General features: G+C 36.6%; 1 protein-coding gene across 4 annotated transcripts in view; it reads right to left on the reverse strand.

Annotated features, from left to right (window-relative positions):
• The window catches only part of TOPBP1 (DNA topoisomerase II binding protein 1), a 62,626-nt gene that overhangs the window by 23,245 nt on the left and 23,513 nt on the right, over positions 1-15,868 (reverse strand). For all 4 annotated transcript variants that reach the window (XM_040480224.1, XM_040480225.1, XM_040480227.1 and 1 more), the window contains 5 exons: positions 13,332-13,543; positions 11,589-11,875; positions 4,956-5,129; positions 4,756-4,871; positions 221-344 (listed from right to left, as the gene is read on the reverse strand). In XM_040480224.1, coding sequence (XP_040336158.1) covers positions 221-344; positions 4,756-4,871; positions 4,956-5,129; positions 11,589-11,875; positions 13,332-13,543 — 913 coding nt within the window. The remainder of the gene's footprint in view (positions 1-220; positions 345-4,755; positions 4,872-4,955; positions 5,130-11,588; positions 11,876-13,331; positions 13,544-15,868) is intronic.

The following is a 15,868-nucleotide window of genomic DNA, read 5'->3' on the forward strand; positions in this document are numbered from 1 at the left end:
AAAAAAAAAAAAAAACAAAAAAAAAAAAAAAAAAAAAAAAAAAAAGACTTGTTTAAGTATTTAGGGACGAAAGATCTTAAGTTTTTAATGCCAAAGAAATGAAATGTGCACTGTTAACTAAGGTTATCAAACTTGTTTACATATATGGACACTAGCTTATGTCTGCAAATGTTTATATACATTCTCATTTAATAGAAAAGGAAAAAAAAGTATTGCTTACTTCTAAAAGCCAGTGCTCTGAAACAATGTGTACTCCTTTTTCTTTTACAGATTTATATTCTCGGTTAGTGTCATTTGGTCGGCCTTGATAAATGAAATGAGTCACCGTTTCATCAAAACTCCATCTGAAAACAACCAAATTTTAACAAATAACTAAGAGAAATAGCTAAATAAATTTAAGACGATCATTACTCTCTATGAATATATTTACCTTCAAAAAACTTCTAAGATCTGGAGTAAACATGAACATTAAATGACAGGCTTTTTTGGGGGGGCTGGGGGGGTCAAATTTTACACACACTAGGTATGTAAATACAGAGAGATACCAGGAAAGACAGTCTTTAAAAGTATTACTTCCTTCTTTATACTTTTCCGAATTGTTTAAATTTTCTTTTTACAATGAGTATCACTTTATAGTAACAATAAAGGTATTTTCAAATCAATAAAATAGGCAAAACATCCAACCTGTCCTCTGGTTGTTGGAGGTCACTGGTCACTGTACATTTGCTCTATGCCCTGTAATAAACTATGTACTTGAAACATTATCTCAGCCATTCCTCGCAACAATCCTAACACGCTGGTATTATTATATATTATTATATTAAAACTGTACAGATAAGAAAACTAAAGGACACAATTAAGTAACATGTTTTAGGATATTCAGTAAGTGGTAGTTTTGACTTCAAAACCCATATTAACTAATACATAATGCTACAATCTCCTGACTCTTCCCACGTAACAGTTTCCTGATCTAGGAAAGTAATCTAAAAATTGTAAAATATGTGCCATCCTTCAAAAGATCAAGTAAAAGCCAAAGAGAAAGTAAAATTATATTTCTGCATAAAATCACCAAAGTTAAATAGAGTTTTCTCTTTATGGACATTTAACATACTTTCCATTTCCTAACTAAGAAATATCCCTGGTTAAGCATCTGACTCTTGATTTTGGCCCAGGTCATGATCCCACAGTTGTGACAGCTCCATGAACATGCAGCCTGCTTGGGATTCTCGGTCTCTCCCTCCCCTGCTTGCGCCACACTCTCTCTCATGTATGTGCCCTCTCCCAAAGTAAGCAAACATTTAAAAAAATATATCTTTAGGGTTTTTAAATAGTCAAATTAATTAAGGCATATTTCCTTCTAGATTATATTATAAACATCTCTATTTCTTACTCTATTGTGTTTCCTTAAAAATAATAGTAAAGAACACCTTGCCTAATTTAGTTGTTAGTCTTTCTTTTTTTAAGTAGGCTTTATGCCCAGTGAGAGGCAGAGAGAAAAGAGAGGGAGAGAGATCCCAAGCAGGCTGTGTGCTGTCAGTAAGCTAAAGACCTGAGCTGAGATCAAGAGTTGGACAATTAACTGACTGAGCCACCCAGGCACCGCGAGTTGTTAGTCTTTCTAATGGTTGTTCCTATTTCTGATGTTAGGGAAAATAATACAAATGTAAATAAATCATAAAAATAATTTTTAAAATAGAAGAATGTTTTTGCCTGAGTCATCTTGCTTCATTACTCACTGTGATAATATAGAAACTATGGGTTTTAGTCCTCAGAGATCCTTCAAGGACAGACTCTCAATGGTTATAAATGGTTTAGACCAGGGATTAGAAAACTTTCTTTTTTTTTTTTTTTTTTAAAGTAGGCTTAACAACCCAGCATGGAGCCCAACACGGGGCTTCAACTCACAACCCTGAGATCAAGACCAGAGCTGAGATCAAGAGTCAGACATAACAGACTGAGCCACCCAGGTGCCCCAAAAAGTTTTTCTTAAAAGGCCAGATGATAATTATTTTAGGCTTTGCAGCGAAAATCTCTTTTTCCAACTACTCAACTCTTGCCTTGTATGAAAGCAGCCACAGATAAGAGGTAAACTAATAGGCACACTGTGTTCCACCCTCTGGTCTAGATCAGTGCTTTCAGCAAAATTGTTACTTTACAAGCTATTGTGTAGATTTGTAAGAGTGATTTTGGTTGTTACAATAATGTGTTTATATGATGGAGGGTGCTACTGGCATTCAGTAAAGTCGAGGGATGCTAGAAATCCTGAAGTATAGTTATATATACAATTATCCCATGTCTTACATGATTTTCTAATGTCTTGACACAAATTCACAGATGTAAAAAAAAAAAAAAAAGTTTGTTTATAATTAGATGAGTCTAGAAGCCTGTTTTACTTACAAGCCCAAGTGTTTTGTTTTGTTTTTGCATTTTTAATATACACTAATATACCAAACATCCAACTAAGTAATGGATGGAGGACTGTACTGTGATTAATTTGTAACTTTGCCAAACTATGAACAACTCTTGGTAAAGTCCTGTTACCAACAGAAATGGTGCTCATGGTATCAGAGTCTCTACATTGGTTTCAGCCTTGTGGCTATAGTGTTTGAAGTGATTTTACATATGTATGCAAACATAAGAATACTCTGTTTTCTTCTAGTGTCATCAGGCACAGGCATTTACATATTAAATATATATCCTATGATTACGTGCCTTCTGATGACTTTTAGTTTTTAAAATTACAAAAGTAGTTGGGGCACCTGGCACTCAGTTGGTTAAGTGTCTGACTTTGGCTCAGGTCATGATCTCACAGTTTGTGGGTTTGAGCCCCGCGTTGGGCTCTGTGCTAACAGTTCAGAACCTGGAGCCTGCTTCGGATTCTGTCTCCCTCTCTCTGTGCTCCTCCCCTGTTCACGCTCTCTCTCTCTCAAAAAATAAACCTAAAAAAATAAAATTACGAAAGCAGTTAAGTTATATTTGTGAAATCCATTTAGTAGAGGTAATGCTATGACATGCTGAGGAGATCTGGTCTAGATGTTTAAACTGTAGGAAGTGGTAGGCAGTGTCATGACCTCTTCAGGATGTTCTGTTCTAGCTTATGGATGGGAACTTCTAGGACAGTTTTATTTGAGAACGGATCAAGTATTGTAAACTCTACATGTTAAAGTGTTCTTCCCTCTCTTTTATCACCAAGTCTGAGAAATCTTTCAGGAACAGATTTAATGCAAACTTTAAATCAGTTATATCTTTTTTAGGAATTTCAGCAATAGATTCTATTTTTCACACTGAGAGGACTGGCATTTTAAGTCTTATTAAAACACAAGTCCTATAGGTTCCTTCTACATCTTATATCAAGTCCACATCCAAAGAGAATAAAGAAAGCATTCAATTTTGACAAATATATATACCCTCATAGGACTTTTGTGAGAATGAAATGAGACAAAGCTTGGCTCATGCTAAGAACTCAGCAATTGGTAAAAGGTAAGACAAATACTGTAACATGTAATTATACAGTCGATAAGATTATATAGTAACATATGAAACAGGTAATACAAATAATAATTACAAGTAAAAAGCTTTTCTTTTCTACAACAGATACATTAAATACATTAAGATGCTTATAACTATCCCAGATACTTTTTATTTTTATATTCTCCCAATCTAATCTATCAGAAAACTAACTAAAACAAGACTTACCAAAGGGAAGATGAAGCCAAACATATTTCTCCAACTGTCTATTACTTGAAGAACCAATCATTATGCTGCCACAAACGGTTGGATACAAGTGATCAAGAAAGCTAGCACTGAAGACAGTGGAGTACGATCAACCCAGGACTGCCTGTAATAGGCCAGGGCCTCTCGATCTCTGGCACACACACCATCTGTGCTAGAGACCTGTCTCTAGCCTGGCTGTCAGGAGGAGGGGCAGATCTGATAACCCAGGTCTCCAAAGTAGTAACAATGAATAGAAATCAAAACATCCTTAAAAAAAAAGACCACTTTTGCTCTGTCTCTCTCTGTCCCAAAAATAAATAAACGTTGAAAAAAAAAAAAATTAAAAAAAAAAAAAAAAAAGACCACTTTAGGGGCGCCTGGGTGGCGCAGTCGGTTAAGCATGCGACTTCAGCCAGGTCACGATCTCGCGGTCCGTGAGTTCGAGCCCCGCGTCAGGCTCTGGGCTGATGGCTTGGAGCCTGGAGCCTGTTTCCGATTCTGTGTCTCCCTCTCTCTCTGCCCCTCCCCCGTTCATGCTCTGTCTCTCTCTGTCCCAAAAATAAATAAAAAACGTTGAAAAAAAAATTAAAAAAAAAAAAAAGACCACTTTAATTCAGGAGTGTAGCAATACTTTAGCACTACTCACAGGGCTCTACTCTGAAAATCACTACTAAAAATATGCTTAATCTCAGACCTCATCTCATTAACTGTATTATTAGATTATAAACTCCTTAAAGACAAGGATTCTTCTAGACTGTATTCATAATTCATGGAACCCAAGTTTCCAGAATAGTGAGTGGCACAAAATAGGTTCTCAAATATTTGTGCATTACACCCTATGAAATACACATATCAAAGTGAATTGATATGGAAGAGGGTATTTTTCAAGGATGTAGTAAATTAAAAATCAACTGGAGACTGTAGACAATACAATACAGGAAAAGGCAAAATAAATGTTCCTTTGTGGATGCTCACAATAACTTTAGGTTTTCCTATAAATTTAGACAATAACAGTACCAAACAGAAAGATGTGTCAACTACCTGTAATCCGCTCCTAGAGAGGCTGCAATCCCATTCAGCTCACTCTGCTTCTTACTGAGTTTCTTACTAACACATACCACTACCTTGTGAAGTGGCTTTGGAGCTTCTTCCTGTTCCTGGAAAGAAAATAAAACTGATCAACTATTATTATTTGAAATATTTTACATACAACTTGCTTTTATTAAGAAATCTAATTCTACCTTCTTGGATTGGGCATCCTTCAGCTGAGGGCTGGCAGAAAGAGCAACAGCATTTCGGGAGCTGTTTGCCACAGCAAGTTTCAAGTTTCTGACAATGACTTCTGAAAGTGGTGTACTCAGTTTCCTTTTCTGTTGGCTGGGACCTCCTGGAGTTTCCAAGGCTGCAAGTGCATCCTAGATGTATGGTGAGGGAGAGGGAAAAAAAGGTTAAGAGGAAGAGGAGACAAGGAGACAAGGGAAGAGATAAAAGAAGAGGAACGTAAACAGTACAGGGAAAGGGAAACAGGAGAGGCAAAGAGAGGAGAGAGAGGAGAATCCTCAAAATTAACTGGATTACAGCTTTAGCCTCCTCCAGTTTTCCTCCAAACAACAAAAAGAATGAAATATTATCTGCATCTGAACCCAATAAAGAAAAATAATTTTGTACTGTCCAGCAAATGGGTTCAAAGAGACAAACACACTTACATTTTCAGCTGTGCTACCCATGTTCAGCCAAATCTTAGACTAGGAGGTGCAGTTAAAATTAAGGACACCAAAAACCAAAATGAACAAACAAAAAACATGGAAGGAAACGGATAAACAAGGATGGATATAACCAAGATGTGAATTATAAGGTTAATAAGTCAGACTGAGCTGAGAATTGTGAAAAATCCTCAAAGGAACAAAATATATTCCTGTTCCCAAGCCACCCACAGCTCCCTCATGGGAAGGGGCCCATGCTGCTGCCCCTCTTTCCCATCTGTATAGTATTCCATGCAGACAGCTGACTGTATTTAGCACTGCTCTCCTGATGAATATTTAGATTAACAATCTTCTGCCAGAATAATGATGCAATGAACCTTGCACACACACCATTTTTCCCATGTAAGAGTGAAGGGAAACATTTAAGCAAAGTTTATATAACAATGTTAACATTCTCATGAGCCTTGAAGCATGTTTCCCAACATGCTTGACAGCACAGTGGGTAATCAGATTTTTCTTTTTTGCCCATCTGATAGGTTAAAAAAATTTAATTTCTCACCCTATTATACCAAATGATATTAAACATCTTTATGTATGTATAATATTTCTATTGAAGTTTTTGTGACAGCTATGTCTTCCTAGCTCTTGCCCATTTTTCCTATTGGTTTGTCTTTTTTTTTTATTCTCTTGCCTAAATATTTGCATAAATTTATATGTATACATACCCACTGAGATATACATATATTTGTTTCCAATTTGTTGTCAAATTTTTGCCATGGAGAATTTTGAAATACTTTTATTGCACATTTGTAAAATCTGCAGTTGAATGTGGAGAATTTCTTTTAATGCTGTCAGATTCATATGAATTCTTTACTTTAAAAAGATTTTTTTTTTTACATTTATGTATTTCTGAGAGACAGAGAGAGACAGAGCACAAGTGGAGGAGGGGCAGAGAGAGGAAACACAGAAGCCAAAGCAGGCTCCAGTCTCTGAGCTGTCAGCACAGAGCCCCACGTGGGGCTCGAACTCACAAACCGTGAGATCATGACCTCAGCTGAAGTCGAACACTTAACCAAATGAGCCACCCCAGAATCCTTTACTTTCTTAAGGGTGTATGTTATAGTTAGAAAAGACTTCCTAATGGTGGGATTACTGAAAAACAAACTGACTCTCTCGAGGTCTGTTCTATAATTTTTATGCCTTCATTTTGTGTATGTAAATAATATCTAATCCTCTGAAATTTATTCTGATGTAAGGGGTAAGGGTTAAGTTCTCATCCCAAGTGTATTCTCAGATGTTAACCAGTTGCCTGATTTGAATGCCCCCTTTATCATATAATACATTCTCCTAACTATGGGTGTAATCCTGTGTATTGAGTACTCATGTGATAACACACTCCTTCAATTGCTGCAACTTCATACAATGTATGAATAACTATTAGGGCTAGTGCTTACCCTCAGTTATTCTTTAGATTCTTAATACTCTTTTTGCTTGCATTTTTAATAAGATTTATATTATCTTTATAGATCTTTACAATGTTTAATCTTTTCTGTGAGAACATGGTAAGGCTTTCTATTTGCTAAAAAATTTTAAAGGTTTCTATATAGCATTTAAAGGATTTTTCATACAAAAAAAAAAAATCAGAACCTCCCATACCACATCTACCTTCTTTCTGCACCTGTGCCATTAACAATGCTTGCTTTCTGGTACTTCCTAGCACGTACCAGCTCAGAGATGTGGCTTTCGCAATTCTCCCGTTTTGTCTGCATCATCAACTGGATCTACTAGATTGGCCATATTGGCACACAGTTATTTTTTCGACCTTGCAAACAAAACAACCTTCTTTTAACCGTACTCTGCCCTACAGCAACCATCCCATTTCTTGGTTCCCCTTTACAGGGTGAGATTCCTCAAATGCATAGTTTATATCCAATGTCTCCAAACTTCTGCATTCCTGTATGAATCTACACTGGCTTGCACTTACACCACGTCATCAAGACTCTTCCTGTTAAGATCACCACTGACCTCCATAATGCTAAATCCAATGGCCAATTTTTGATTCTTACCTCTCTTGACTTTCAGCAGCATCTGAATAGTTAACCCCTACTTCTTCAAATACTTTCTTATGTGACCTCTAAGACAATCTCCAGGCTTTCTCTCCCCTCACTGGTGGCTCCTTTTCCAGTCACCCCTGCTGTTTCATCCTCTAAATGTGAACCCCTGAGAGTATTCCTGGACTTTTTTTCTTCTGCTCTCTTGGCATCTAAATTTTATATGGCTTTAAATATTACCTACAAACCTCAACTCCCAAATTTCTTTCTCTAGTCCAGATCATTACCCAAACTTCAAGCTCTACATGTAACTGCCTATTTGACAACAGTACTTGGATATCTAACAGGCATCTCTAACATTATGTGTCCAAAATACAAACTCTTGATCTGAGGCCCTGATCCCAATCCATTCCATTCAACTCAGCTGACTGGCATCTCCATTCTTCTTATCTCTCAGACCAAACATTTGGAGAAGGATCCGAATTCCAAACATTTAAAAACCTGCTATGTTCTAGGGAAAACTGATGGAGAATGATCAGTATTCTAGACATATCCTTGTAAAAGAAAACTCCACATGGCCTTCAGGCACAAAAGATGGAATAACTTACAAAAAAAATGTAGACTGGCATCAGAATTTTCAAAAACAATATACACAAAGAAAAGTAGCAGAGCAGCATTTTCAGGAAACTCACGAAAACAAAAACGCAAACCAAGAACACTACAACCTGTCGAATAATCAAAGCCTTGGTAAAGGTTCTGAATGTGCACAACTCAGGAACTACTGCACACATGTGACCTTCCTGAGTATTCTATTAGAGGATGAATTTCATCCTACCAAAAGATGACAGAAAGCCTTTCACGTATTTGATTGTAGGGTTAAGATTAAAACAAGGGTGAGGGCCATGGGTTGAAAAACTATATAAACATTTTATTTCCTGACAAAGTAGAAAAACATAATTAAAAACAGTGGAAGAGAGAAAATGGAGAAACAGAATAAGATCATTGACTGCAACAGATGCAATAAGTAGGGGTCAAAACATAATTTAAAACTGACAAAAGGTTAAGTAAGAAGGGGGCTTAAGGGCCCCATAAGAATAAAACTAACAAATCCTTTCCTAAATATGAAAAGGAAAAAAAAAATCCCAAAACAGAGGACACAATATGTGAAGAAACACACAGTGTACACACATATGTCATATAAAATAATTACAACATATGACAGAATTGAGACCAAATATAAGTCATATTAAATGTGAAAGGGCTTAGGTCCCTCAGTTGAAAGAGAATAATTTTCAAAATGGCTCATAAAGTAAAACTCAGTTCTATGCTTAATTCTACATTTAAAACACAGCAATCCAAAAGGCCAAAATAAAGGAACGCACAGATTTATAAGGCAAAGAAAATAAAACAGCAGGGATTGAAATCCTGATACCAAAGTAGACTTCACCAGCCAAAAAGTGTTAAATGAGACAAAGGACACATTCCAAGTTACACCAACAGTTACAAATATCTATGTACTAATTAACATAGCAATCACCTATCTAAAACAAAACCACATGTGATGCAAGAAAAAAAAAGAAACACGCCATATTAGGAAACCTGAATATACCACTTATGAGATGGGTTAAATGAACAAAATCTAGGAGAGACTATTATAAAGGATCTAACTAAACAACATAATCAGTAAAGTCTGATCTTCAGGGGTGTGTGTTTGTGTATATGTATGTGTTTGTATATATATGTATGTGTGTCTATACGTGTGTGTGTGTGTGTGTGTGTAGCAAAAACTATCCCTGATAGAGAATGTATCTTCTCACAAAATGTTCTCAAAAATCAAGAAATGTTATTATATACTGATATGACAGGGAATACACATAAAAAATCAGTAAGTTCTATGAAACAGAAATAAACACTCTGATCACTATGTAATAAGAAATTAAAAACACAGTCTTTCCATCTGGAAAGTAATGAAAACTCCATTTCTGAACAATTGGTATATGAGTATTCCTTCTAGTATTTTCATTTTGCAACTTTTTGTAAGTTAGAAATTATTTCCAAGTGAAAAGTTAGAAAAACCTCAACTTATAATTCCTTGCTGGCAAGGATGGGGAATGCTGGGTGCTTCATACATTACTAGTAGGAGTATAAACTGGTATACCACTTTGACAGTTTGTCAGTCTCCCCTCAAGTTGAAATATGACCCAGCAATTTCACTTTTAGGCATATATCAAAAAGAAATACATGCACACATATTCCAAGAGACATGCATAAGAATGTCCACATTATGTAACAAAAATCTAGCAGCCACCTAAATGCTCACCAACAGTGGAATGGATATGTAAATTGTGGCATGTCCATATAATGGAATGTTACACACCTATGAAATCAATGAACTGCAGTTACAGGGAAATGGACACAGCTTTCAAGTGAAGGCTCAAGGAAAAAAATTACTCAAAAGAATACATATTATAATTCGACATATTTAAGAGTCAAAAACAAGCATAACAAAGCTACAGTGTTAGAAGTAAGGAGAAAACAGGAAGGAGGAGCAGCATGAGGAAGGTTCTATGGCATTGGCAGTGATCTCTTTCTGAACATATACAGTGGCCTCCCAGCTGTTAACTCTGACCTCATTTAGCAGCACATTTGTTGTACTTTTCTGATGTATATCAATTAAAAGTTAAGTTTATATAGGAGATTTTTAAAATGTGAGGCCTAACATATGTCCAATTTTGTAATTATTCCATGGGCTCTTCTGTTTTCAGAGCAAAAATTTCAATATACCATGTTACATCAATGTGAAGAACCACTGATTTTAAGATGAAGCACTATTTTATCACCAAAAACCACCAAACCTCCCCCCGGCCCCCAAAAAGAGAAAAACACTGCTAAGTAAACTATGACTCTAAACAATAAAATCTTTGAGTGTGTTTCATACCTTTCTGAAAGGTATCTAAAGAAGAACCGTCTCAATGACTGGGAATATTTCTTCTATTGTCTTGCCTACTAATAACATTTCATTTACTATTCAAAGAATCTGTGAGCTATAAGACCTGAGAGACCATCTAAATATACCTCATGATTTTATAGATGGGGATGATGGAGCCTAAAGAGGTTGAAAGAAGTAGGAAACAAAGCAGAGGCCTGATTCTAGATCTCAGATATCAAACCAGTGGTTTTCCTCTATTTCTTAAGGCATGACAAGCAGTGCTAATCACACTACAAAATGTTACTTTAGAAGAGATCTCAGCAAAGGTTTTGCTTGGTGAAAATTGTCCAAATTATCAATGCATATTTATTTTCTGAAGATGAACAACCTGTAAACTTTATAAGCCTACTCCAAAACGCACCAGTAAAATTAGAATGTTGTTTCTTAATACCCTATCAGCAAACTCTAATATATGAGTAATAACTATACTTGTGCAAAGGTTCATAGATAAAAAGTAAAAAATCATAAACACCGATTGGAATAGCCACTTGAAAGGCCAACAGCTGTTAAAGGAATAACAAAGAAAATCATCTTTGGGGAATAAAAGGAAACCAATTATTGTCAAATGAGCTCTTGATTTGTGCATGAATTTTTTTTAGAAAGGGTGTCATACTCAAGTGCTCAGAAGATCAAACAAAGAAGCAGATTTAACTCATCTTTTCAAGGGAAAGGACTGCAAAATAAGGTGATAATAGACACATTCTCAGAAAGCAAGCACCAAGTGCACTGCTAGAATTGAAACATCAGTAGCAATGTGTTTATAGGATTTATAAAATTATTTCATCACACCATTTCATTTGATCCTATGATAAATCTGTGAGCTTTCAGGGCAAGTGATATTCTCTTTGTACAAAAGAAAAAAACCTATGCTTGGATATGCCAAATGATCTGTCTAGAGTCACACTGTTCATGACAGATCTAGGACTTGAACCCAGTCCTGATTTCACACCATTTTATCTCCAGTTGTTATCTCAACCCTGAGTATACGGTGGGACTCAATAACATGAATCTACCTTCCAATATCTCTACAAAACTTACTACTACAAACTTTAGAGGTGATGCAGAATTTGGAGCTTTAACTTTATACATTACGAAATTGTTAACTCCAGGACCATTTTCTATGAACGTTACCTTAACATCAAAGGAAGGCTTGAAGAGTTTGTCTTTGGACAGAAATTTTGATGGTGTATCCAGATGCAAGGAGGGTTCCTTCTGAAGCGGCTGTCCTACTGGTGGGGACACAGACACTTGTTTGGTGTGTTGGGAGATCACGGCATGGAAAGCTTTACTCTGAAAGCTGTTCATATCTAAAGGTGTAACGGCTGTTTTCCTGTGAGTGTCCAGGTGTGTGACAGGATGCTCTGCAGTATCTGGGCATACGTTCACCCTGTTTGTTATTTCAGTTTCCAAACCTTGTTCTAGAGATTTAAAATGAAAAGAAACAAATGTGAGCCACTAATGTCATCACCTGTCTCTAAAGAGACACACCTGAAGTGATCTTTTATACCTTGTTAGTTTTCACATGAATTCTCAAGTATACTTTAAACCACAGTTATATATACCCACCTTTTAAACGTTTATTTTTAGAGAAAAATAAAGTGTGAGGGGGGGAAGGGGCAGAGAGACAGGGAGAGAGGGAGGGGCAGAGAGTGCTGAGCCCGACATGGGGCTTGAATGCGCAAACTGTGCGATCATGGCCTGAGCTGAAGCTGGACGCTTAACAGACTGAACCATCCAAGTGCCCCCATATGCCCACTTTTCAAAAACAAAACAAAACAAAACAAAATGATGTATTAAAATCTATGCTGAATTAGACAAAGCACATCAGCTGAAACAATTAATGAAATTTTCTATTTCATCTTGTTTAACTTGAAATATTCTCAATAAAGCTCACAATTTGCCAAAAATTATCTAAGTGTCATCTTAAGTCAATGGCAGAGTTAAAAAAAAAAAAAATCCCAATTATGTGTAGTCTGAGTTAACAAATACAGTGGAGTTTTTGGAAAGTCCTTGGTGAAATCTTAATATGTCCTAAACATCACTTTGCCTCAGTTGTAAAATTTCCAGTCTGTCTGGGTAAGTAATGGCTCTGAGAGCTAATCCCAACATACTGGTTTGACCCTGAAGTTTGCACAGAGATGCCATCACCTTAGAAGAGAAGCTACCGTGTCTTTCCATCCGCTTACCTTTTTTCAATATTTAACAAAAACAATTAGATGGCTAGGCCATGCCAGCCCAGTGCTAGCCAAGGAAAAATATATAATGCACAAGACATCCATATTTTTTGCCCTTTCAGAGCTTATAATGAGTGGGAAGACACAAAAGCAAACTAGAATTAGGATATTGGGATCAGAAGTATAAAAGGCATAATGAAGGGAGTTTTGGCCAAAGGCTGTACTTGGTGGATTAAGGAAGGTTTCCCAGGGAAAGTGACATTCCAGCTGAGAACTGAAAGATAAGGATGAAGAGGTAAGCACGAAGTAGGCTAGAGAAAAGATGTAAAAGTCCGAAGAGGAGAGGAAGGGAGAGCACATGAATTATAGTCAGTGTGAGCCACAGAAGGAACAGTAAATGGGATCCGAGCCCACATCTTAAGGCTTCAAACGTTGAGACCCTAGATTGCTAGAAGGTTGTTTTGTATGTTCCAGCTTTCAGACAGTACCTACAGTGGAGAGCAGATACAAATTAAACATCTGTGCTATGAACATGTTTATTTTGCCACCCGATAAGGAATGTTCAACATCACATGCACTACATGCGATGTGAAAAGCAAAACTCAATGAACTTTCCTAAAAACAAGCTTTGGCACATTCATATTCCAGGAACCATCCAATTGTAAAAATACATACAAAAGAACAAAATAAAAGTACTAACCTTCTTTAGTTGACTTTTCAATCAGAAAATGGCTTTCACTTGCTCTCTTTCCCGTTCTAGCAGTCTCCAATAGCCATGATATGTTGACTGCCGGTAAATTCCACTTCTTGGCAGCTTCGTATTTAGAACCACTTGGTTCCTTCAATACAAGATGTGTACTGGCAAACATGCCTTTCTTTGCATTGGATTTGCGAACAAAGTATTCTTGAACTCTGAAAAGTATATTTAAATAAAAGCAAATGGTCATATATACAACTAGTGTGCAAACTAAGAAGAAAGTTTCTAATACAACTGTTGTTAGCGTTCTAAGATCATACTTGCTGATAAAAATTTGATACACTTAAGAATCCTCTTACAAATGCTTACTCCAATGTAAAAATGCATTGCTACAATAAAACTTTTTATAACAACATTAGCAAATTAGACTTTCAAGAACTAACCAGGAAAATTACCTCCTTAGTCTCACCTACCCACCTTGGCCTTTCTTCCCAAAAGGAGGCATGGAACTAGGGAGCATAGAAAGGTTATGAATAACAGTTGGATGCTTAACTGACTGCTCATCTTTCTAGCTCACTATGTCTTCCCAAAGCATCTTCACACATAATCTCATTTGATACCCTTTTAAAAAAAATGTTTATTTATTTTGGGGCGGGATAGGGCGCAGAGAGAGAGAGGTAAAGAGAGAATCCCAAGCAGGCTCCATGCTCAGCACAGAGACCAATGTGGGGCTCCATCTCACAACTTTCCTGCTTCTAACCTTTTCTAATGAAATTAAGAATGTTTGCTTATTGCCCTCCCTAAAAACTTTGGATGGTACTTTTACTGGGATGTTAAATTTATATATCAATGTAGGGGAAATAGAAACTTTATAATCTTCTTTCCAAGAACATGTGTATCTTTTCTATTGTTCCCTTAATAGAGTTTTATAAGCTTCTATAAGTCTTCCAAGTTTCATGTTAAATCTGTTGGTATTTTATCTCTCATTGTAACCTTAGCTTTCATTAGCTTTTCTAACTGGTTGTATGAATGTCAATGGTTTCTGTATATTAGTTTCCTACATAGCCATTTTACTGCATTTTTCTCTGAGCATTGCTTTGGTCTACCCCATGGAGTCTGATCTCATTCTTTTGCTATTGTTACTTTCTAGATTTTCTACAACTTCAGGGTTTTGTTTTTAGTATTTATGCATTTTTGAGAGAGAGAGAGAGAGAGAGAGAGACAGAGCACAAGTGGAGGAGGGGCAGAGAAAGGAAGACAAAGAATCCAAAGCAGGCTCCAGGTTCATGGCTCTCAGCACAGAGCCTGACGTGGGGCTCGACCCCATGCACCGTGAGATCATGATCTGAGCCGAAGTTGGATGCTTAACTGACTGAGCCTCCTACGCACCCCATGCAACTTCAGGGTTTTTTTAAACGTTTTTTATTGTTTAGTATAATTCAAATACAGGACACAACAAAAAAGGAAATATATAATTTAGAGCATTATTATAAGGTGAAAACCCTTGTATCTACTACCTACATCAGATGACAGAATCTTGCCAGCTACTCCAGAACCTTTCCAACATGTCCCTTACTCAATTACAACCCCACCATCCCTCCCTTCTTAATAACAGTAGCCACTATTTGGGTATTTATGGTAATCACTCCTTACCTTCTAGGTTTATCACAGAGTGCATCCTTAAACACTAAATCTATATAAGTAAAGTTTATTTTTGAGAAAGATGGAGAGCGAGCGAGTGCGCAAGCAGAGGAGGGGCAGAGAGAGAGAGAGAATGAGAATCCCAAGCAGGCTCCACACTGTCAGCACAGAGCCCAACATGAGGCTTGACCTCATGAACTGTGAGATCATGACCTGAACTGAAATCAAAGAGTCTTAACGCTAAATTGACTGAGCCATGCAGGCACCCTACATGTTTGCTTGTTTTGGTCTTTTAGCTTATAGGATTCGTCCTTTTCCCTATTCTCTTAATGTATATTTGTGAAGACACTGTATTATTTATAACATAAGGTTATCTCCAAGTCTGATTTTGCTGACTGCATTCTATGCTCTAGTTTAACATACTACTCTCCTACTTCCTATGAATCAGTAGTTGAATCTAAAGGCTTCATCAGACTGACGTCACATCACTGTGGTAAGGCCACTTCAAGGTGGCACCATGCTCTACATTAAGAGACATATAATGTCTGTTTTCCTCTTTATTATGTGATTACTGATTTTCAAGACTCGACGCTATCATATATATCATATATGATATTATGAGTTATAACCCGATCCTTCATTTATTTGTTGGAATACCTCTGAAAGGGAAACTCTGTCTTATCCGTTATTATGGTACTCTGATACCGATTACATAGGAAAGACTGGATAAATACTTGATCCTTTCTCTTTATCTAACACTTTCAAAATAATGAGCTGGTCCTGCTTCAGGTGAGCCCAAGCCCCACATCGAGTGAGCCTCATTTCTCTCTCTCTCACAAAAGAAAAAGAAGAAAAGAAAAGAAAAGAAAAGAAAAGAAAAGAAAAGAAAAGAAAAGGAA

Source organism: Herpailurus yagouaroundi, unplaced genomic scaffold (assembly GCF_014898765.1).
Source record: "Herpailurus yagouaroundi ecotype Mexico unplaced genomic scaffold, PumYag 159, whole genome shotgun sequence".
In the NCBI taxonomy this organism is placed as follows: Eukaryota; Metazoa; Chordata; class Mammalia; order Carnivora; family Felidae; genus Herpailurus; species Herpailurus yagouaroundi.